Source organism: Neolamprologus multifasciatus, chromosome 23 (assembly GCF_963576455.1).
Source record: "Neolamprologus multifasciatus chromosome 23, fNeoMul1.2, whole genome shotgun sequence".
Taxonomy (NCBI): Eukaryota; Metazoa; Chordata; class Actinopteri; order Cichliformes; family Cichlidae; genus Neolamprologus; species Neolamprologus multifasciatus.
Window position 1 is genome coordinate 12,606,091 of NC_140460.1, and position 25,584 is coordinate 12,631,674.

General features: G+C 41.2%; 1 protein-coding gene across 8 annotated transcripts in view; it reads left to right on the forward strand.

The window, feature by feature from the left end:
- The window catches only part of celf5a (cugbp, Elav-like family member 5a), a 200,479-nt gene that overhangs the window by 155,615 nt on the left and 19,280 nt on the right, over positions 1-25,584 (forward strand). For 4 of the 8 annotated variants that reach the window (XM_085152292.1, XM_085152295.1, XM_085152293.1 and 1 more), the window contains exons 5-7: positions 1,800-1,879; positions 9,688-9,834; positions 16,936-17,101. In XM_085152292.1, the coding sequence (XP_085008418.1) occupies positions 1,800-1,879; positions 9,688-9,834; positions 16,936-17,101 (393 nt within the window). The remainder of the gene's footprint in view (positions 1-1,799; positions 1,880-9,687; positions 9,835-16,935; positions 17,102-25,584) is intronic. The other 4 variants (XM_085152297.1, XM_085152298.1, XM_085152299.1 and 1 more) reach the window with 2 other exon arrangements.

Below are 25,584 nucleotides of genomic sequence, written 5' to 3' on the forward strand. Positions count from 1 at the left end.
CATAACAAAATCCCAGTCATTATCCTGCTGCTGTCTATTGTTTTGAGTGGACTTTACGAAGGTACTGAAGTGTTGATATCCCGAAGCCCTTTTTGAGATAGCCATGCAACAAAGAGCAAAGAGACCAGTGGTTTTTCATGTCTCTAAAGCCTATTCCCCAGCCGGCGCTTATGGAAATCGTTATGGAATTATATCTCAAAGGGTTTGAAGAACATTCTGACTCTGCAGTACGCTGGAGGAGGAGAAAAGAAAGACGGATGTCAAAACGATTCAAGTGTCCCCACTGTGGGGATGGGAACGAGTTGCATTCTTCATTGTGGCTGTGCAGTATTTATGCTCCGTCTAAGTTAACTGTCAACACTCAAGTCATTATCCTCCATTACATCATCACAATTCTCTTTTTCTGGTAATGGCTGAGAGTATCATTTGAAAGTATTTTTATAGTAATAATTATTATTATTAGTAGTAGAAGTAGCAGTACTAGTAGTATAATTATATCATATCAAATAAAAAACATCTAAACAAGTGAAAAAAAATTCATCACCATGTTGCATCTTAAAGTCCTGTGATACAAAATGACATGTAGAGAATATTTTATGCTTCCTCACCGCTTCACATGTTCAGTTTTTTTTAGTTTATTTAAAAAGGTGCAGGAAGTGTTAAATGCATAATTACACTGATGTATGGTTTGTACTACTGTGGCAAAATCCTTGTCCAGGTCATCGCGAGCTCTAGCCCTGTTCTATTCATATCTCAATAGGGGGCAGTACTTTGACAGCTGAATGGGCAGCGTGATAGGCTGGTGTCCATAGGCGTAAGCCCATTAACAGAGGAAGAATGGCAGGGTGACTGGGTCGAGCAGAGAAGATGATAAGGAGACTGACAGTATGACAGATTAAATAATTTTAAAAAAGGAAACTTAACATGAAAAAATGAAATTAGGTGAGATGGGGTGTAATTATAAAAGGACACGGTGGCTCAGTGGATAGTCCTGCCAGCTCAGACAACAGACCCAGATTTAGTCCACATGTGTTTCTGTGTCAGTCGCTGGGCATCTTTATTCGCTCTAGCTTTCTCACTTTTTAATAAACTGAGCTCAGAGACCTGCATGAGCAGTCGGCTGGACAGTTACTGCAAGTTTCACAGAGAATGCATTTTTCTTTTGTCTTGAATTAGATGGTGATGCATCGTTTAGTTTCTGCCCCTTCGATCATTTCTACTAAGGGTACTTTCTTGGTTGATTTTGAAAGAAAAAGGTATCATAGCCAGACCCTAAAGAGAGAAAATCATAGTTCTTTAAGGACAGTACAGCAAAGAGGTTTGATTGTTTCGGGCCTTGTTTAATATCAGAAGAAGTGATCAGAACATCTTGTCGTAGAAACAATTAATTGCTCTGAGAGCCTAGATGGTTTGCTAGTTAAGTTTAGCCAGTTTAGCTCGTCTTTAATATGCACAGACAGGCATGTGGTGCTAAATAGCATGCTTTTCTGCTTCATCAGTGCAATCTCTTGCCTGCAGCTTCTGCCTGCTTGTCTGCCTGCCTAATGCCTGGAGTTGGGCAGCCTGCTGTGCAATGAGAGGCTCTCACTGCACAGCGATTTCTGTGGTGCCAAATATAATTCAACTATTATTATTAATTTATTAATATGATGTACACTGTTAAAGGCTCACTTGAGTGAACACTGTACAGGATATACAATATATTTCTCTCTATATTAATATATAAATATATAAATGTACTTCTTTGTATGTCTGTGTGTGTTTACCTGTGTGCGGTGTGCATCTGCTCTTTCTTCCAGGTTGCGCCTTCGTTAAGTTCTCCACACACACCGAGGCTCAGTCTGCAATCAGCGCGCTCCACGGCAGCCAGACTATGCCAGTGAGTACAGCTGTCTCCCTCATATAAAAGCACAGAAACCCACTCGGGCCACAAAGCATCTGTAACATCCACAACACTTCAATAGCTGCAGACCACGCGTCTTGCTTTGGAGCTGTAAATTCTCAGCTTCGACGTTTGAATCAACTGAATCGTCTTTATAAATATGGCAGATTTTTAAAAAAAGATCCAAAAACAAATATTCTGCTGTCTTTGTAATTAACACGGTGCTTGAAAAAAAATCCTAATCTGATTTCCAGATAAAACTGTTTAGAGTGATAATTGAATTTTGGATGAGTCATCAATCAGTAGTTCTGTTTGCATAATCAGTGGATAGAACCCCAGTGTGAGATTACATTAGCTCCTTATGTAAGCACACTGTGTCCTCTGAATTCTCTCCGCACTAGCTTTACCGCGAGCACAAAAAGCTGTACTGCTCATTTGTATGTGTCTCGTGTTTAAGCAGGGTCCCTGTATACCTGATTGTGTCAAAATAAAAGCTACTTACTCTGCACTTCAAACCTGAATAGAGTTATTCTCCGTGACATTCGGCGAGCGGACAGAGAGTCATGACTTGTTTTATACAGTAGCCTGAAGTATACTTTGCTTTCATCCTCGTTTTTGTTTCGGCAGCTCTCGTCTCAGAAAGGCTGGGACAGTGAACTCCCTCCCACCCTATCTCACAGGTGTTGTGTTTCACTGTATGATTTCATTATTAATGGTTGCCAATGTGTGGCTCGAGAGAGAGGAGCAGAGAGAACCACTTGAAGCCAGCTGTGCCATTTTGGTGCAACCTCTGAGTCAATCTAAGTGCAAATGACTGCAGGTCATGAGGAAAGACTCTGGATGTCCATTTTCCATAGATACCCTCCTTCTGTGTTGCTCCATTCCCCTATCTCTGCTACCTCTCTGCCCTCGCTCGTCTCTCTTTGGCAGCCTCTCGGGATATTAGGCAATAGACTTGTTTACTCCACCTTTCACCACATTGGCTGCTGAATTATTCATCCAACTATAAGCAGGGTGCTGAAAGGATGAGGGGGGGAGACTTGGAGAGAGAGGGAGAATGAGACAGAGAGCGAGGGGGCAGAGAGAGAATGAGTGAATGGACAGGATTTATACCTCCTGCTCTGGTAAATTGATTATAGAAATCTGATCAGCATCTCATATCCTGTGGCTGCTGGAGGAGCAGGCACAGTGCGCCTGCCTTGCTGAGATTAGTGGACCTCCGATGGTCTATTATGCCTCAGCAGGACAGTTCTATTCAGAGCAGCGTGTCCGTCAGTGTAGCAAAGATCCTGGAAAAAACATGGGCCGCACATCCTGTGTGTTAATTTAAGATCGATTCGATTGCAGTCGAGCCATGACTGCAAAAAGAAGTCATGTACAAGCATGTTAACTGAATGAAAAAAGCATTTATTTACCAAATGTTGAGGTGGATTAAAAGTGAAGAAATCAAACAAAGAAATAAATGCCACTGACAGCCAAAGAGACAGAGAATTTATTATCAGGCAAATCAAAGAAGCAATTCCCTCATTCCTTCATATTTCAGTCAAAAAGATGACAATAATAAAGACCTATAGCAGCAGTGGCTGAGGTGTACCGCACAGAATATTAACACTACAGCAAATGAACGCCAGCGCCCCAGAGCATGAACACTTGCTTCTTAGATTTTATGCGTGTGCACACAGACGTACACGAATGCATGTGTGCGCATGCATAAATATCTACAAATAGAAGCACTTTGTGGGTAAAACATTTGCATGAGCACATGCATGCACACTCGTTCTATACCGCTCACTGCCACATCCACGTCCAGCCACGGACTAGGGTCAAAGGCTCCCTGACTGATCTTATTTTCCAGCTCGGAGGACTTGAGCTGAATACATTTGTGTTATTCATGTAGAGAAGGAGTGGGCATTTTGTATGTATTAATCTGTGTGTGAGTTGGAAATGAAAAAGGAAATCTGCATCAAGAGACTGCACGAAGAGTGCTGGCCGTTGCATGCTCAGAAGTCCATTGTGAGTGCACATACACTTGCATTTGTTCCATATGTGGAACTACCCATCCGGCATCAGCGGCCGATCACACTCTAACCCATCATAATTCAAGCATAAATATCTCTTCTCCCGTATACTCTGCCACCATCCCTTGATCACCAGCTGCTATCGCTGGTGTGCACGCAACACCAAAGTTAAGGCCACGAGTTCCTCAATTAAACATTTAAATTCTAGCGCTGTAGAGCAAATTGCTGGAATTCAGCAGGGTGATGTAGGAAGAAAGTCTCAGGACAAAATTACACAGAGATGACGGGGGTGTAGGTCAGGTCCGCAGAGCCGTGCTGATTTTTTTTTTTCACTCCGTATGCGCATCAGCTGAGTTCGAGGCAGTTTCAGCTGACACAGGAACTGAGATATAAGCAGCAGAGCAGGATGATGGAAGGATAAGCACACAACAAAAGAAAGCAAATGAGGTAACGCTTGCTTAGAAGAGAGAGCTAGATGATTGAGAGTGCAAGAGAAGAAAAAAAAGAAGTTTAAAATTCATCTAAATGTGATTCCCCATCTCCTGAATCTTGTCAGTTACTTCAGACAGAGAGCAGAGTACATATGCAAGTGCTACGAGTGCCAGGATTTAATACTCAATAAGGCACGTCTTTTAATGAAATGAAAGAGGCAGCCGATGCAGCGGTATACATATAAATACTGGCATAAGTAATAATCTTGTTGTGTACTCAATGAAATGTGGAGTGTTAATGTCAGTCTTTCACAGGGTTGATTAATCTTTGTGTTGCTGCTCCCTAAACAACATTCTGCTTTTATTTAAGTTAGGTCTTTAATTTCAATCAGTATTGTTTCTAGCAACTCAATTTACATTCTAATAACCAAACAAGTTCCCAGTCATCCATTATTTTAAGAGCTAAGCTTGAATAGGAAGTCCATTTATCCTTCTATGGCTAGCTAGGGTAGTGTAATGGTTGGCCTCACTGGAAAAACAACCATAGAGTAGCACCGTGCAAATGCCAAAAATTAATAGTTATATCATATAAGAGTACTTTATACAGCTTTAGTATAATTCTGAACATGACTGAAGGAAATGCCTTTCACCGTGTATTTAGAACAAACCACGGAGATCCTGGACATTCGTGTTCTCTGCAGGTTCCTCCTACAGTCCAAAGATCTCCATGTTAGGTTAACTGAGCTGCAGCAAAGGTAGACAAACACAGACTAGAAAGAGAGAGCATATTTCTCCTATATTGGCTTCCCTTCACTGGCTTCCTGTTAAATCCAGAATCAAATTTAAAATCCTGCTCCTCACATACAAGGTCCTGAATAATCAGGCCCCATCTTATCTTAAAGATCTCATAGCACCATATCACCCCAATGGAGCACTTCGCTCTCAGACTGCAGGCTTACATAGAGTATTTAAAAGTAGAATGGGAGGCAGAGCCTTCAACTTTTAGACCCTTCTCCTGGATTCAGGAGACAGACACTATCTCTACTTTTAAGATTAGGCTTAAAACTTTCCTTTTGCTAAAGAATATAGTTAGGGCTGGATCAGGTGACCCTGAATCTTCCTTTAGTTATGCTGCATATGTGTAGGCTGCTGAGGGATTCCCAGTGTTTCTTCTTCATTCACCTTTTTTACTCACTGTGTTTTTACACTTCTCTTTCACAGTGTGTCTCTGTCCTGTCTTCCTCCTTTCACCCCCGACCGCTCACAGGAGATGGTTTGGGTTTCCTTTAGTCTCTTTTTATTATTGTAGGGCATCTACATAACAACATAAGTGCCTTGAGGCACCTGTTATTATGACTTGGCGCTATATTATTAAAAGTGCTGTAAATGGTGATTGTAAATTAGCCATAGGTGTGAATATGAGTGTGACTGATGCCAATGGTGAGGCCCTGTAACAGACTGCCACTGTACTTGTATAAAAACTAAACAAAGGAAAGATTATACAGAAAATTTACATGTAATCAAATTACATAAAGTCAGTATGCATATTTTGAAATATTCTTTGAGTTTTGTTAAAAGATTGCATATATTAAATTAGCAAGTCAATGTTACTAATTAAAAATTTTCAGATCTTTAGTTTCTCTAAGTTGAGGTCCTTTGTCTTGAAATGATTGAAAAGTTGAATGAATGACTGAATGACCTGCTGCGAGTAACTGAGTAACAAAATTAGCAATTTGACAGATTTTGGCACTCGCATTAAAGAGATTTAAAGCTCTCCGTAGACTCTACTCTAACTTACTCCTATTAATAAAGTGTTTTGTGTCATTAATACACTTTTCTTTTATATCCATCTTTCCATCACACTGAATTATGGTTTGTAGCGAGCTGAAGCCTGTCACGGCATTTGGAAACACTGGACAGGAGGCTTAGGATGTTCTGATCCTGAGATGCCTTGGCTGTGAAAATATGTTAATACCAAGTACCAATGTGATACCAGTGGTTTAAGTTTAGTGTGTTTTCCTCACTGTGAGAAAGAAATTTTAAATTATACTTTACATATAAGGAAACATCAGCAGATTCTTAACTTGGATTAAATAATTAAATGCATCAAAGAATATAAATTTTCTGAATTGTTGGTATGAAAAATCTAACTTATGTGCACCTGTCTTATTTCAGATGAGCGCGAGAGTCATTAGTCTGCTGAAATCTGCTGTCATTTACAGTCACAGCAGTTTCTCCTTTCCTCCTCATGAGGGTGCGGAGCTGACAGGAGGCAGCTGAAATGCAATCACATTTAACATACATGTTGCTGCGTTGACAACAACAAGTTATGTTACTGCAAGTATAATTAGAACTTACACCAAACCAACATCCTTCGAGCATCCTGCTGACCAAACATGATGAGAGTGAAAGTAAAAGAGTGACTCAGAGAGAGTGAAACTATCACCATCTGTTTTTTTTTTTTTCAGCTCACAGTTTGCAGTTAAATTTGAAAAGAAAAAAACAACAACATAAACAGAAGCTGTTGCCTTCAAACTCCTGACATCCTGTTGTGGACAGTTTGCTGGACCATGGCAGAGCTTCTTAAAATAAATGTGACTGTATTATGTTGATTTTGAGTGTTGTAAAATTTTTAAAGTGTTTCTTAATAGGTGTGCGAACACAGTTACAGCATGACTGACCCCAAAAGACAGGAACACCATAAAGGTCTTCACTGTGAGACACTTGAAGCCAAGACACCGACTGTATCTCCCAGTACTGGACAGAGAACCAATCTTTCTTCTAAGTTATCAAATGCAAGCAGGCATTAAAGTTAAAAGAATATGAAATATATATATCACCAGGTATGAGGCTTTATCTCCTTTATTCACATGAGGGTTTGCAGCTTGTGCAGCTTGAGCAGACACCAACACAACCATCCTTGGCAACGAGAAGAAGCCATAAAGAGGCAGACTTTCCTTTTGGTTCTAAGTCTCTGTAGTAGCTTTTTATCCTTCCTGTTTAACTCCCGCTTCTTCAGTGGCTCTCTAGGCAGCTGGGAGACACCCGGCAGGGGGATTCTGCTCACACTTGGCAGCTTAAAAATTTAATGAGACTTTCACTTCACACTTCATCCTCTTCTCTTTATAGCAATGGAGATTCTGCTCGCTGATATCCTGACAGGCCTAAATGGGAAAACCTCTGAGATAAACAAATGTGGCAATGGACGCTTAGCCGACAAGCCATAAAATTTACGTGTCCTTAGGAGAAACAGTGGGAGGGCAGTCTCAGTGTAGAGACCTTGAAAAAAAGCTTTGCAGCAAGTGGGATATACATGCAAGCGTATGAAAGCAAATGGCACAAGGCCCTTGTATAATAAGACAGGCCAATAAACTTTGTTTCTCAAGAAGGGACACTTTAGTAGATGGCAAAGGGCTGACTGCAAAGTTCCAACTTAATCTCCTTAACCAGAGGAAGAACTCATAGTTCTCATTACCAAAGAGCGACCTTAAATAGCTTCTTTAACTGTGAAAGCGAGGTAAAATATTCAATATATACTAGAGTATCTTGTCTGTATTCTGCTGCACACCCCCAAAGTTAAACCTCATAGCAAGGTTAATCGTACAGATAGTAAAATGCTCGACAACAACAAACGCTAAACTTGCAATTGTGTCACTGTCAACCTTGAAGTGTCTCAGCTTAATGTTAATATATGAGGTTTTGCTTAAGAGATTGAGAAGCATTAAGAATTTTTTTATTGTGTTTTTCTATCTCTTGTTTCTGTATTCGTTATAGAATCGTACGAGTCAGAATGAATGCGAGGCGTCTTATTCCCATCTGATAGAATGGCATTAGCACTGCACAAGCTAATTTGTCATTAGCCAGAGCCAGTAAGTGCTCAATTCATCTGTTAGCCAACTAGCCTGCCAGTCAGTCACTCACTCAACTAGCTATACAGTCAGTCTTTTAGTCACACAGCTGACTAACCAACTGACCATTGACATATAGTACAAGCCTGTAATTCAACCAGTGAGTTAGCCTGGAGGAGAGGGCTTGTGGGAATATTGAGAAATGTGGGGAGAAAGGGAAAGGAAGAACATAAAATCCATATGCTACAGTCGAAAAGGTCCAATGCCTGTCTTTGACCGTTTTTTGCTGTCTGTAGATATCTTTATTAGTGCGATACCTCAGTAAGGGAAAACACACAGAAAAGAGCATAATAAAGTCAAATTAATTATGCAATAATAACCTGTTAATGCAGATGCCATTTGTAACTATGCACCTGTTGTCCAACACAGCTTCTTCGATATTTGACTCAGATCCAAAACATTACCGCCTTTAGAAGTTTGAAAACTATAACCCCAGTCCAGGCGCTTTACCAGTCACCACTGCTATTGACAATCTTGCATCAATTTCAGGGAGCCTCTTATCGTGACTGACACACAACCTTTCTACACTGTCAGATCAGAGTAATATTTCGGCCTTTTATGTGGATCGATTGGCCTGTTTGGGGGCGCAGAGGGGAGGAGAGGCGGAGCACACAAAAGGTCAACTGTAGCGCTAAATCATTTGAAGATTCTTTAATGAAGGGTGTGTGGCAGACACACCTGCTGGTTTCATTATTGGGCTGCAAAAAGGGGTAATAGTTTTGATATAGGGATGAATTGCCAAAGACACAGAGACGAGGAGGAGACTCAAACGGAAGCTGGAAGAATTTTCTTTGAAGAGCACTTCTACCCAGGCCAGTAGGAACCGCTGTGCATTGCAGATCTTTTAACCTTAACAAAGTAGCTCTGATGTTACATATATGTGCCGTACTGGATAGGGAAAAGCCTGGAAGGGCGTGAGGGATATAAACTATTTATGATATAAACAGTGAGTCGGCTTTGCCCTGAGTGACTTTGTGTAAGTCTCTCTCTGACTGAAAGAAAGCAGGCTGATCCTGTCTGCATATCTGAGCTTTTCACTCAATAAATAGAATATTTTATTCTTAACGCAGCTGTCCGTTTCATGTTTATGTATGCCAGCCACAATTTTCTGCAGTAATGAAAAGCAAATCTCTGACACACAATTAGAGATGCTCACTAGGTATCGATGTTAACAGCAGTTGTTGTTGCAAATGAACATGGCAGACTAAGAAATTTGAAATAATAACCACTAATGTTCTTAATGCAGTTTTTTTTTAAAGTGTTGGTTCACAGCTGTCTCTAAATGTGTAGTTAATCATAAATGCAAATTTTCTCAAGGCCTTTTGCGTATATGTATGTACCACTTTCATTTGCTGAGTGTAAGTGTGAGGGCTACATGCAGTTAAGTGGCTGTTTGTTCCCTCATCTGATTTCTTCCCCTTTTTTTTCTTTCCTTTTTACCCACTCAGGGTGCTTCCTCTAGCTTGGTGGTCAAATTTGCCGACACAGACAAGGAGCGCACCATCAGACGTATGCAGCAGATGGTTGGGCAGTTTGGCATCTTTAACCCAGCCATCGCCCTTCCCTTCAGCACCTACAGCTCTTACGCACATGCGGTGAGTTGGAAAAGGCATATGTAGCACACACAGTAGACTTTAAAGGGAGAAACAATAAGATTATATTTAATTTTATGCATGGATAATGGATCTTATTACTTAAACACATACTTAAAATTTTAGTAGCAGTGAGTTTCATATTCTGGCAATGTTTTACATCTTCACTCTCAAACAATGACATTTTAAAGGATTTGATATACTGTACCTAACACTGGAAGAAAAATGTTAAAAAATATTTTATGTACTATCATTAATCACCATAAGCATGTATTTGCATTTGAGTATGCAGAATCTGTAGGCAAGGAATAAGCGATGTGGCGACTGGAAATCGTAGAAAGTCAGTAGCATTCAGCGAGTCCAAGTGGCTCCAACTTAAATTTTTCTCAATATCGAGGCAGTTGAAGCGACTATCAACAACAAACAAGCCACGATGTATATCAACATCTGACGAGGTAGTAAACATATTACAGGGTTACCTAAGCAGCTGGAGTTGCTAGCGACAAATCAACAACCACAATGAGATGTCCAGCGACTACGTCGTTCCCCTCATGGTGGAACTGTTTTGCTTTAAAACTCTTATTTTATCATTTTTAGCCACAGCAGGCATTGGATAAAACCTAGCAATTAACTTGCTTTTAACTTGTACATAGTGGCACATTTATCAGCTGAAAAGACAGAAATGTGGTAAACAGCAGACCAGAGTGACTACGATTGGGCCTCATTCATCGGTTGCTGGAAACGCCCAGCATAAATCCTGCTTTTGATTAATACAAAGCGACATTAACTCTTTATCAAGTAGACATAAAGCTAATTAATTAACCTGAAAGGCAATATATTAAAGTGCTGCGCTCGCAGTATCTTCTGTATTGGGGGCAGTTGTTTACACTGCCCCCGAGTGGCCAGAAGATATGTGAAATCTTCTTTAATTCAAGAATTTGTTCCAACAGCCAATGAAAGCTGCAGATGGTAGATATTATATTTGGAGCCAACATCTGGAGAATTTATACCCTTGTGCCATCATCTTAACTCATTTCATTTAAAACAATTAGATTTTAAGTATGAAGGCAGAATAACAAAATAGTGTGATTTTAATGTGGCTTGGACTCCATTTTTTTCCAGTATAAATCTACAAAATTCTGAAATCAAAGTTCTAAAAAAGGGAAACATGCCGGTGGTTTGAAAGTAGGCTTTTTAACATCTTTCACTTAATAATCCATGTTGGGATGATGACTGACCAAAGTGTTAGAATTTACATCAGTCACACAGGCAAAGAATTAAATGAGGATTCTGCTGGTGCAGTGAAACGTCTTTGAGCGAATTCACTGCACGCAGACTCTTTGTTCGCTGCTTTTTTCCCCTGTTTTTCCTTACTTAGCGGATATTGTTGTAGGTGAAAATTAGCCTGGCAAACTATCATCACTGCCATCAACACCACTTTCAGCTGTTCTACTCTTAAACAGTACTGCCATTCCATTAGTGCCTGGATTTCAGCACTCTCAGCACGTAGACGCGCACACATTTGGTTAGCTTGTACCCTCCAACCCCTTCATCAGCTTCACTCTGCCCTCCCACCACCGCCCACCCACCCCCCCAGGGCATGGCACCATACACGCACACAGCAGACCCTCGGCTCTTTGATGAGTTCAGACAGCCTGTGCAGCCCCTCTCACCAATCGCCCCCTCTACCCACTATCACACTGCTTCTCTACCCTTCCCCTCTCCCTCCCACTGTCCCTCCCTCTGGGCCCATGAGATGCTTCAGGGGACACAGTTGACTCAGAATATTCCATGGGCAACTTATCTGCACACAAACTTTCTTCTCTCCTGCTGAGGCAGAGCACACACATGCACCCCCTCAGTGCATATGCCACTGCATGCACACACAGACACACTAACTACTTGCAGAAAACTAAAATCAATTGAATTGGGTTGGATGAAATGCTTTCCGTCCGACTCTGTGATAAATACCTGGGCTTTAGTCGCCTAAATGCACGTGATCATCTGTGGAAAATATAATTTACAAAGAAGGAGCAGTGCAAAATCATCTTCTCCTGTACTTACTTGGTTGTTAAAGTTAAATATTTTTTCCAATTTCTAAATGCTAGGATTAATTGTTGATGTTAGCCGGGTCTTGGGGGCTTATCCATTTCCCTCATTTTCATATCACAGCCATGGGACCCACTGTGAAATGTGCAAATTGACCATCCCCGAGTAATTGCAAGGCCATCTCTTGTGCTCTCTCCAGTAAAACTCCCACCTTCATTACCATTCATGAAATGCAGCCCTTTCCCAGAAAATGTGGAGAAATGCAAATGTTTAAGGGGTGGTGGAGGCAGTAGCGGTCTGCAGGGAGACCATTGTGCCCCGCACAGGTTGGCCATGACTCTTATTTACTGTGGCACAGACCCGTGTCGACTCATACAGGCACACACAAGAGTATACACACTCACGCACAGTGCGCAGTAAATGCTCTTTCTCACCCCCCTCCCCATCCCCCTCATATATACATATAATACGACAAACAGCAGGATGATGCGAGGAAATTGAGTTCGGAGTGAACGTAACAAGGGCACGGGGGATACTTTGGCATTAGAGAGAATCAATTACCATTAAATCTAAAGGAGAAATTGCACATATATGGTTTCTTGACAGAAAGATTACACAGCATGAAAGATGTTAGTGAAGGTGAAATTCTCCTTTATATTATGTATGCTATGTAATAGCACATAATCACTTTGCCAAAATAAAGAAAGTTGGTTTAGAAACGCTGAGGCAGGCCAACCTTGGAGATAAACTCATTCCAGCTTTTGATAAAGTAATGAGTGTGCAACAGACAGCAATGGATTATCAGCAAGGCGCTTATTTTCATATCTTCCTTACTAAATGAATCTAAATACTGGTAGGGTCTGTTAGGTAAGAAATAATGTGGAATAAAGAGGAATATTAGTTATCTTGCATGCAGGTGTGCAGCAGTTATGAGTACAGTTGGATCACTGGTGCTGACTAAATGCACGCGGCGTGCAGCCTTGCTTCGCATGTAGCCACAAGGAGGGTGCTGAAACGATACGATGAATGTTTCTTTGCTGCAAGATAAACTACATATATTCCCCAAAGACCAAAAAGCTGCAGTGACAGAAAAAAAAAGAGTTTATCTCTAAAGACACGCTATGCGTTTTCCTACTCTCCATATACACTAGCCAAGAGAAGAAGAGGTGGCACGGTATGGAATACAGACATTGGGAGAGCTCGTATATATAGTCATAACCAGCAAATACAGTAAATGGTAAATTCAAAGAGCTACCTCTCCACTACACCAGTGGATAGGATTATAGAGTTGAGCTGACAGCCAGTAAATTGGATTTTAGTCAAACCAGGAGGAGGAGGGGGCTCTGAACACAAATTGGAGGGGGTACAACACTGACAACATATGCCAAAAATGAGAAATGTGCCATTTTCACGATCGACACAGACACCGGTGTGCTGTGACAGGAGACATCCTATTTGCAAAAGGTGATTTTATAAAACACAAGGCAAAGGAAAACGAGAGTGAGATTCCATGTTTCAGTCCAGCGTTAGTGATGAGTTGTAATAGTTCTCCCGTGAAACGCTGAATGCGAGTGGTAAAACCAGCTTTTATTGCTTTTTGTATTTTCCCTTCACGACGCAAACATCACATTGGCACACAGCGACATTTGACAAAAGTCACTTTTCTTCTCTCATCATCTTAAGTGGCGTCTCTTTGTGAGGCTGGCCGTTTCAACTTTCCCTGGTTCCTCTGTGTTTGAGTTAAAGTGAGAAGTTTCCTCCAGCACTTTGGCCGCCTTGCCTCCCTCAAAGATGCATTAGACAGACCGTGAGATAGCTAAACTAGAGGAAAGCAAATGGTTTAACTTGGTGCTAATAGTGACAGTGTGTGGGTGGATCAGAGGGGGAATGATGGCTATAAACTCACATTAGGAAACATCTCCCCCTGTTGGAGGGACTCGTATTCAAAAGGCACACATGAGAAATGATGGTTACAGATTACTGCATCATTTGGCTGTACTATAAACTGCCCCCGCACGTATACACCAGTATGTGTGTGGCCTGATTTCACTGTGAGGACAGGCTTTGGACAGCTCCTGCATGCGTCTAGACACACACACATGCACGGTACGGCAAAGTGCATCGGAGATGAAAGAACCTATTATAATCTTTCTGTGAAAATACAGCCTTCGAGCATGGCGGTAACAAATGAGGCCCTTGAGTTTTATCCTTCAGTCTTTTAGTTATCCTCATTGACCCACTGTCTCTCTCGCTCACTTATTTTTTTTTTTTTTCCAACCTATTTCACCCCCTCTCTCTCCTCCCCTCTTGCTCCGTCACTGGCTGGTTGGGCTATAAGGGGTCACATGTGACAGTGCTGAGAGTCAGCGAGTCACAGAGCAGCGCTACAGAGATAATTGCCATGTGATAAAGAGGTGATTGCCTGCTAGCACCAGGGGAGAGTAATGCCATCAGGTTGCAATAAAAAAGCAGATGTCTGACACTAAATGAATGTTGCGGGAGCCTGGGCAACTTTCTTTGCTCCCTTTCATCTCGCACGTTTCTCTTTTGTCCCCGTTGTTTCTGTCCGCCTGTTTCTTTCCTCTTCCGAGAGGAAAAGAAAAATGGAAGAAAAGGTTGAGTCTGTGATGATGAAGACTCAGTTGTGCTCATTCTTTGCCAGAGACATTTGCTATCTGCTGGGTAGGGCACAAATAAAGGAAGAGGAATGGCTTTTGAATATAATGCCTTTGAAATTTTGCAAAAAAGGACGGGGGAAAGCGTAGACATATGAAACATAAAATGGAATGACTTTGAAAATCTCAGTCAACATAACCACTCTGGTCTTTATTTTATTTATTATTAAAGGCAGAGTGTAATAACCACTGCATTCCAACATAACTACATGCTTCAGTTTCCAATTTGCTGGTATGAATTGATTTGCTGAAGCATCAATTAATTCGAGAGCTGCTATCCATGACAATCTGACGGCCGGCATGAAGGATTGCATTATCTAAAACATGCCTTGGGAGAGAAGATAGTATTCTGGGCATGCCAATATTTACTTCCACTGCATTATTACAGCATCCGGACCTGCAGGTTGTACAAGGTCACAGGGCTGCCAATGGGTTCAAGCTTATTAGAGTCATCCCAAAGTCCCTGGTACCTCAAGACTAAATAAATAAATAAACAATAGGTGGTGTTTCAATAAGACTCTTCCTCCTGATGTCCAACCCTGTTCACGTCCTAATAGAAGGGCAATCACAAAATTGCCAAAGCAAGTGAGCCCTAGAACCTCTGGACCTATTTGTTTCTATGCCATTGCTTTTGTTTAGTTTCTTGTTCCATTTCAGGCTCTTTCAGCTATATCCTCTTAAAGCCTCAATTCATCTTATTTGGAAAGAAATGGATGATCCCCATTTGTCATGCTGATAAAATTATGCAAATGACAAAAGGCGTTAATAGATAGCAATGGCAAGGCATGTGGTTAATGGATGAGATGCCAGCACTGGGCATTCTACAGTAGGACAGCTGCTTTCAGGTTACCTGACAGGGGCACTAAGGGAAAATAATTGGCTTTTCCGTTGCAGAGTCCACATGCAAATACAAGCAGAGTGACATTCTATACCTTCGCTGTCTCACAATGTCATCATTAGCATTAGTCCCAGTGGCGGAGGAGTTTGATTTCTGCTCATACGAGTCTCAGGCCATGGCCATCGGTGGCTCTCCAAAGAGATACAAGCTATGCAGTATTAAACAGATGCAGAGGCGAGGGCAAGAAGCTGGTCCAGCTGCGTTTGTATTCCTATACCGCACAGTTCTGCATGTCTGATGGGAAGCTTCACAGCCTGCAAAAGATTGTTGAATCCCCAGATAAACCCACAGGTTCACAAACTGTACACATGAATGTACCAAGATGGATTTTCTTCTGATTTCAGTATTCAGCTTGGGGTTTGCACAGGAAGAGTTTAAGTTAAGCGCAGAAGCACGAATATTCTCTGTCATGCATGTTGTGTGAACAGGTGAGTATATGTGTGGGTGCACTTCAAGGCAGCGGTGCATGTGAGCATTTCCTGTGCACATGGATAAGCACTCTGCGTTTGATGGAAAATAGCTTCAGCGCTCACTTCTTACTTTATGCTAAGCAGAAATGCAGAGCGAATGAAAGACTATTGATTTGATCTCTTTGTGGGATCGGCCAGTGGGTGAAAATTGACTGCTATTAACCAACTAACTGTATATTACCAACATAGTCTGAAACCCGAGTTGCTCGCTAAGCTCACATTAAAACATTCGTTTGATGAGTCGCAGTCTGAAAACAGAGTCAAACAACATTTTCGGCAATGAATAACTTTTCAGTGGCAAAGACTTTGGTCATTTCCTGAAATCCCAATCCCAAATATATTCCGCCTTTTGTTTTGTTACTGGTTTCTGCCTGAATTAAAAAACAAGAGAAACTTAAAATATGGATGAATGTCAGGATACATCATCACAAATACATCACAGAAATTAGGAATGAGTCCGAGGAGCAGGGGGAGGGGACGTCTGTGGCATTTCTATAGCTACAGCAAACAGTATTGTGAAGTTTGACAATTGTAAGGGGGGGAAAAAGCATTGCAACTCTGCAAACTTTGCCTGTTCCCTGAGTACAGAGATAATGTGCACATGTCAATGCCTTGATTTGTGTGAGCCCAACAGACAGCTATTAAATCGTTTCTGCAGCTGGTGACAGGCTTCCAGCTGGGAGGAGAGACAGATTCACTAAACATAGGTTGACAGGCTTCTTTTTTCTTCTCTTTCTTTTATTCCGCTCTACTTTCTCTGTACTTTTCATGCACTATCCATCCATCAACCTCAACATACATCCCTCCCCTCTGTTCTACCCGTGCTATGTTTCTCTCTTGCTCTCCTTCCCCCGTCATTTTTTGACTACTTTGCAACTTACTATATTTTTCATTACCATCTGTCCTCCCCTGACCTTTCTTACATCCCTTCTACCTGCTGCTCCCTCCTGTCTCACACACCCCATCCGACCATCCTTTCCTCCACCCATCTCTCCGTGTCCCTCTTCTTTAGCTCATGCAGCAGCAGGCAGCCATCATGGCAGCAAGCCACGGAGGTTACCTCACGCCTAGTGTGGCTTTCCCCGCCACACAGATCCACCAGATGGGGGCGCTCAACATCAACAGCCTCCCGCCCACCCCCATGACCCCGGTGTCGGGTGAGTTTCATCAAACCCTGGGTGAGCACACAGTTTCATTCCCTTTCCTCTTGCTTATGTTTGTTTCTTTGTACCAGGCCAGTGAATGGAACATGCCTGTATGTGCATTTACATGTTAGCCTTTATGTGCACAAGCCAGACGAAAGCGTGCCTCATTTCTGGTGATCCAAAATGATTCCTATGGAGAGAGAAAAAATGAATATAAAAGTGTGATTTGCATGTTTATGTTGTTTGTGAATGCTAACAATATTTGGGGTTAGTGTAGTAGCAGCAGAAGAAGGAATATCAATAAGTAACTTTACAGATAAGCCGCTAATTTCCCCGTAGTATTTTGACCTTGTGCTTTGAAGCACTTGTGCATGATCTGCATGCACTTGGTTTTGTTTTCCATAACAAACACCTCCTATGCAGATCCATTACAGAGGAAAGGGAAGGACTTTGAAACACCTACATACTGCCTAACATTTGCTTATTCAGCAGTGTTTCATTTTTCTTGAGACAGAGAGAACTTCAAGATTCTCCACTCAACAAAAGCATGAGCCAAAATAAATAATACAGTAGCAAAGTCTTTGTTGTGCTCCCCTCATCTACTTTGCCAACACTGCAGTATTGAGTTTTTAAGGTGATGTCTTTGGTAACTTTAAACCAGTCAGTGTGAGCATCATCAGCACAACAAGGCCTAGTTTAGGGTTTTCTTTATAGGCATCATAAGAATCCCGTTTCTGCAGAAATTGCTGTGCTTTATCAAATTCCCGCTGAACTGCAGTTTACTTTGGGGGGGGGAAAAAAAGTTGGTATTTTTTTTTAATTTACAATTTTTCTGTCGTCCAGCTTAACACAACCAACAGTCAGTTGGATTAATAAGTGAGAAAATTAAATGCTAGGGACTCTTCTTAACCATTAAATTCACCCTTTAAAATCAATTTATATACATTTACAAAAAGTGAAAGAATGGAACATGGCAGTGGGCACACATGCCGTATGTGTAACGTATAATTTTCACCTTCAGCAAATATATCCAGAGAGGAGACCCATTTGTCAAAAATGCACAGTGATGTTTTCAGTGCAGTGTGTGCACTTTTGGGGTGGTCGTAATCAATCCGAGACAGTGATTAAATGTGGAGCTAAGCGTTGCTGAGAAACTCATATTTTGATGCGTATACCTCTGACAGTGCTCGAATTCACATCTTTGTGTTCAGCATGCATACCTGTATTTGGCAACACAATAGTGCTGATGAAAGACAGTGCAACTGAAAGGCTAGGAACATCTCTCCCTGCCTCCCTGTCCTTCTATCTTCCCCTATCTCTGCTTGTGCGTGTGTGTCCATGTTTACATAGCTTTGTGGGGACCAGAAATCGGAAGTTTACGATGCTTGTGGGGACCAACAGCCCTTCCACTGAGTTTAAAGACATTTTTCAGACTCAAAATGTGGTTTTAGTGTCAGGGTTACAATTGGGTTACAGTTAGGTTTAGGCTGAGGGTAAGGATTAGGCATTCATTTTTGATGGTTAGGGTAAGCGGCTAGGGCAGGGGTCGGCAACCTGCGGCTCTGGAGCCGCATGCGGCTCTTTTGTCCTTATACTGCGGCTCCCGGTGGTTTGGGAAAATAAATTAGAAGTATTTAGCTGAAGTGTATTTTATTTGTGTTTAGTTCTTTTTTTAACTTGTAGTTCTAAATTGGAATATTATTGTGATTTTGAAATATAAAAATTATATTATATTATATTATTTTTTCACCGCTCAAAATAAGCGTCACACTCGCGGAAGCTGGTGTACCCGCCAAAACGCCGTGCATTTATCGAGACTTTCGACCCCAGGTAAGCCAGTTATGGATCCACATTATGTCAGCAGCTCCACCATGAACTATGTTAAAACAAACACCGCTCACGCCTCACAGATGACAGCTTACAGTCCTGCGTAAAGATGAAAGCCCCGATTTGCAGATGCTGCGCACAGGTTTGGGACCATAAGTCTTATTGTAAACATATCACGGCAGACCCGACGATGTTTGCATGAACATGCTTTTCAGCATCTCTTTATTGACCACTTTTCACACACGGTTGCTGTACATACAGTCGGCTGTAGCTTTTCAGCTCACAGCCCGACAACACAACAGCAGAGAGAGCGCAGGCTTTAAGGTGGCGAGGCGTGATTGCGGGTGCAGCACAGGTGCGTCCGCCTCCCAGCGGCGCTGCAGACCACGCCCCGCCACACACATTAACCAGGTAAAATACATATTTAGGCAGAATTTTGCAAATATCTATTTTTCCTTTTTTAGCAGCATAATGCTTTTTTCCAATTACTTTTTAAAAGTCAGGTCAAGGCTCCAAAAGCCCAAAGGCGATATAAGGGTGGCGACTCACAACAGTTTTTGTTTGCTGGATCATTTTAGTTTAGCTAGGTGTCTTTCCTTTTGTTATATTTATTTAAGAGTTCAAAATGTGTTAATTACATAAATAAAATGTAATTTTCTCCGTAGCACTTCATGGAGTTCATAAGCAACACAGCTTATTTGCTCTGTGGATTCTTTTAAAAAGCAGTTAAAAGCTTTTCTGTTCAAACAAGCCTTTTGTTGATCTACGTATTTTACATTCTTTACATTCTTTACATTTGATCTTTTACATTGTGTAGAATGTCTATTGATTGTATTGTTTATTTTAATATTTGTGTACAGCACTTTGTGACAGCCTTTCTGCGAAAAGCGCTTAATAGATAAACTTTACTTACTTACTTTAGTTGTTCACACAAAGCATAAAAGTAAAAAACAATATATACAGTGTTATCTTCATTTTGGATTTCAAAAAGTATTTGCGGCTCCCAGTGTTTTCTTTTGCGTGGAAACCGGGTCCAAGTGGCTCTTTGGGTGTTAAAGGTTGCAGACCCCTGGGCTAGGGAATGAATTATGTCAATTAAATGTCCCCACAAAGATATGAAAACACATTGTGTGTGTGTGTCTGTGTGTGTGAGGGCTTTGTCCAGTCTCTTCTCTTCTGCACTGTAGTCTTTCATCATGAAAATCAGTGTCTAACTCTAAAGGAAGTAATGCTGATTTTGCTTTTGTCTGTAATTCAGTGTTATAGATAGTTATCAGTTCTTGGGAAAACAGTAGAGAGCAAGATATTTGTGGTCATGGGGCGTAAGAGGAGATTCAGAAGTGCCTTTAAGCCCGTGGTCCTGACGTGTATGAAGTGGTGCTATTTATGTAATTTTGACCATGCCTCTATGCAAGCTTCCATTCACTGATTAACTTTTATTATTGCATGTAATACATTTTTAATCCCTGAGAGAAATCATCAGTTTTGTGAAGTTCCAAGGACTATCATTAATATGAAATATCTTATTTCCCCTTTCTTCATTGGTTATTATGAGCGTGGTTGCCAGCAGTTGCAGGAGTGGTAGACTAACGTGCTGCTTTGGTATACACAGCTATTTTCTCTCTCCCTTTTCACACTTGTGGCTATGACTTATTTAGAGTTCATTGAATACATAACATTACTGGCAAGGCTGTCTGTATAAGTAGGCCAAGAGACTCTGACACTACTGAGAGACTGTAGGATGTCTGCCACGAGTCAGTGGAATTATTCATTGTAATATCAGAATCTGTTTTTTGGGGTCTGGGAGCACAGCGCTTCTCTGCTTCAACAGAGGTTTAATTTATGCATTAAGATGTCTCATCAGCTTAATTAAATTCTGACATTTGGCAGTTGTGTACAAAAGCATAAAAGGTAGAAAGGTTAATGTCCCCTTTCCTTGTGAAATGAGAGCTATTACCTATTGATAGCCATACTACTGCCTTTCTGAGTGACACATACTGCTCTGCATTAACATAAAGCTCCAATAATGGTTTCATAGATGGAAACCCTTCCTGATCTTGGGATAAAAGTGTGATGTGACACTAGTCTTTTATTTAAATGATCTCCATAACCTCTGCAACATACCAAACCTTGTTTGACAGCAGGCTTAAGTACAAAGAGGCTCCGAGGTTAAGGGTGTTACCCTGAAAACAATGAGACATCCATTTGATCAACAGATGCACAGCATTTAAGCTTGATGGTGCATAAGCCGTTTGCCAGATGGTTCAGCTGATTAGAGCATGTATCCTTACAATGATGCATGATGATGCTTTTTGAAAATAATGTTCACCAGGTGCCGCTCCCTGAGTGCTGCAGAAGAAATAAAAGTTAAACAAAAGAAGGGAGAGAGAGGAAAAGCTGGATTAAGAGGGTGGAGGGGGGGCGAGATAAAGAGGGTGAGGGAGGAGAGGAAGGAGAAATGGAGAGAGATGTGAATCCCGCTGGGTATATGTGGTGAGGAACACGCAGTGTCAAGAATGCTTTGTTAGGATGTGAGAAGTGTGTAATCAAAGTCGCTCTAATGTTCTGTTGCATGGCGCTGCTCTACACTGAAGATGTGCATGCACAAGTGCATATTACACAAAGTATAGTGCAGATGCTCCACAGCAAGAGACGAGCCCGTTACACTTAGAGCCAGCCCTGAATGTGCCACAACATCCCTGCTGGATTCAAACATGGCTACACCATGGATACGGAACACTTCGGTGGTGACAAAGCACCGGGAAACTAATGAACTGTTTGACGTGATGATCTTTCTTAATGCCACCTGTCCTCTATGGCTTCCTTGCACTGGCAAGGACTAATTCTAACACAAACAATCAAAGGACAGTTAAGCTAAGATATTTATTTAGAACAAAGTATCAACTATCCTTCACGTTTAGATCAAAACATCACATCCAAGGATAGCGACGGCCTGTTCAGAGCCAAAGGAAACAGCTGGAAAGATGAATACCTGTGTGTCCCAAGTGATGGTGTGACCTCGAGCTTTCAGTCCTTCTTAGTCTGAAATATGCTTTTACTCTAACTGCTTTCTTTAAGGCTGTAGAGGTGTCTTTCCAGTGCAGGCAAAGGTTTAAAAAAATGGTTTGTTTTTCATGACACTTTGTCTGACGGATAAGTTGCCACTGTTCCTTAAATGCAAATGCTTCTCCTCAGCCTTTTAGATTAAACCATGACTCTGGCATCAAAATAATGACATTTCTCAAAATTAGAAGTGAGCAAAAGGTAGCCCTTTTTTTGTTGCCTTCAAGTTTGTTCAGAGGCCACAGGCACTCCTCTTGCCTTGACCAGATTTGATCTCCGGTGCACGCAGGCAGTGGAGCTTCACAAGCTGCCCAGCTGGTCTGCTCAGGCATCTGAAAGCCAGGCACATTGCTTTGGTCAGTGTATTGAATGCATATGAGCTTCAGAAGTAGAGCAGGAAGCCCTGGAGGCTTAGTAGTGTGGAAGGTTTTTGTTTTTGTTTTATTATCTAATATTTATTTAGCAATAAATGATTTGTCGAGCTTCACATAGTTTCATTTTAATATCAGCTGAAAAAATGTGTTAATGTGAATATTTTTTCGTATAAACTAAAGAAAATTAAGATTGTATATCACATGATTATACATTTAGAGGTTGGAATCCTTTTTCTGGCGGCTCACTTTGCTCATTGCAGTGTGCAGGGAAATAAATTTTGTGGTCTAAAATTTTGTGTTTACGCTTGCCTGAAAGGCTTGGAGGTCTCTCTCTGTTATCTGTCCAGCTCTGTACTTGAGGAACTTGTTTCATATTTGAATAGCAGTTTGGAGGAAGATTCTGTACGAGAAGGTGCTGCTGAGCCTAGAGTGCAAATGAGTCTGGAAATAAATTAGCATTGCATATAACATATGGTCAGGGGATCCTTTCAGTAGTTGCATTTTTATTCATTTTATCAAGCATGCCAAAGTGAGGACTGTAAATGAAGCACCCTCCAAGACACTATAGATATGCGATTTACAGACTGTGGCTCAAGCTGTGGCCACTGGTTTGTCCCCATGAGGAAGATGTTGATTAGGTGTTTGAACTTTTACGCTATGGGATTTGTTCCCAACAGATGCTAGACGCTGGCACCATTAAAGTGCAGTTCAATCTTTACTGGAATCCTTTTCCTCAGGTGTATTGTGTGTTAGATCCCAGTCTGCTGTTGGATTTTTTTCAGTTTCTTGTTTGTTTAGCTCTCATTTGCCATTTTTATTTTAAATATCACTTGTGCTGTTTCATATATTTTTACCTTCTGTACTCATGTTCCCACCCACCCATTGTGAATGGCTGACCTGCTGTAGTTCATGCCAATCTTGTCCTTCCCTTTCATCTGTATGCTGCCTTTCTTCCTTATGTGAATAATGTTCCACGCATTTTTCTTTCTGCATAACTTGCGTTTCAAACTTTTCCTTGCATTATTTCCATACTGCTGCCTCCAGTGTTTTTTCTATGTACTAAAAATCTACCATGAGTAAGAATTTTTTCTTTTTCTTTTTTGGAGTTCCATGCGTTTGAGTCTTTCTTCTGTTGGAATTTCATCACATATCATATGTACTCAGTATAACAAAACTAAAGTAGCCCCAGGATCTGTAAAGTGGAGCTAATGTTGAGGTTCCTTAAACTTGCCTTAACTTAAAAAGTTAGTATAAAATTTAATGCAGGAGCTGCTCTGCTTCTCGCTTGGTTTATAATCTCATTGCACATTTTCTTCTTGAATTTATGTTTTCAATCGCCATTCTTCAAGTCTTATTTAGTAAAGAAGGATGATTGTTTTTAGAATAAACAAAAATAGACAGTCAATGGTTACTCTCAGTCGGAATGTCCCCACATAGCAAAAATGGTATGGCCCCAATCTGGCCCACACAATGTGCTTACATGTCCCCACATATCGCAAAGAATAACGGCCCTTTGGTGGCCCAGATCTGGTTTGCCAGAGGTGGCCCACAAATGGGCCAGTTGCAGACACACTGCTGGCCCTGTGATGGCCCAGATGTCAGCCTAATGTGTACCTTAATCAAGCCATGTAATAACAACAAGTGGCGGAACATAACAGTGCAAAAGTAACATGGCAAATCTCTATTCAGACAGTGAATGGATTGATTCTTATATAGCACTTTCCTATTTTCCAGGATTCCTCAAAGTGCTCTATACAACTTGCCACATTCACCCAATCACACACTTTCTCTAAACTGAGCGCTTCCTAACCACATTCATACTCTAGCGGAGACTGGGTTCGAACCACTAACCTTCCTATCAGTAGGTGGCCTGCTCTACCTCCTGAGCTACGGCCACCCACAGGGAAAGATGAGTAAACCGTCACTAGGTTTTTGATAAAGTTTACACTCACAAACCTGTCAAATCTGTATTTGAAACGTTGGCTACCACAGCAGTATAGTATTGCAACATGGCATTTGGGTCTGCTCACTAAAATAGGAAAATAGGAACATAAATAGTGCCATCATTGCCAGACCTGGCCACATCTGGTTGACATACACCCTGCTATGACACCAGTCAGTCAGAAGTGTCAGCTTGATGCTGGATCTGGGCCAGACCTGTTTTCTATGGGCCTGGGCCACATAAGCCAAACCATAATCGAGCCATCTCATAGACAGTGCCATCTACTCCAGGCCTGGCCCATATCTGGATGACATACATCTTATCATGCCAGAAGTCAGCCAGCAGTGCCGGCTTGATACCAGATCCGGGCCAGACCTGCTTGCTATGTGGGTCTTTGATGGCCAACATGTTGAAGTTGTCACTTCATAATGGAAGTTCAGAAACCATAGTGGCTATGTCCACTGCAATTTTACTAGTATTTATTTTTTACCCTGGCTATTATTTGGTTATTTGTTTGGGCTCACTGCTACTTAAGCCAGAAAAGCTGTTGCGGCACGGCTGATCAGAGTTAAGTCATCAGCGTACACTTGCATTTTCAAAACCATTTATTAAATGATCTGTGAAGATGACAAGCAAGGGGGAGGATTTCACAAATAATTAGCGTACTGACTGAAAACTACTTATGTGCTTTGAAATATTCACTAGATGAAACATTATATTAAACTCTGTAACAATAAAACACATTCATTTGGAAGTGCATTTGTTTGGTGTCACACTTGATTTGCTTTATAAATATTTACTCCTTATCTAAAGGGCAGTATTGAAAGTCAGAGTTCTTTTTAGGATCACAACTGGACTTTGAAAGCTACCCCCACCCTCACAGTGTTATTCACAGAAGACAGACATTTTCTCTTTGACTCTAAATGCGTCGCATTTTAAATCAGTTAGATGAAAGCATCTGTTTTGAGTACTTATTACTTTCTCTGGCAAAAGACGGTCCTTCTGCCGGTAATGACTGCACTCTCCAGTTTGGGTATAGCATTCCTTGTTGATTTCAATATATAATTAGCATAATAAATACTTCTGTTGCATGTGAAGGCTTTTTCTCCTTAGCAAGGAGCAAATCAACTGTTTTTCCCTCTAAGAAGAAGCTTTCAAGAAGATGAGAGTAATTTTGCTTCCACAACATAAGTATATGTATTGGACAAACACATATGGATACTGTTTAGCAGTGCAATGTTCCTTGGTGAAGTCATAAAGAACAGTAAATTTATAGTTCAGAGCAAAATGTATGGAATATGTAATCCTCT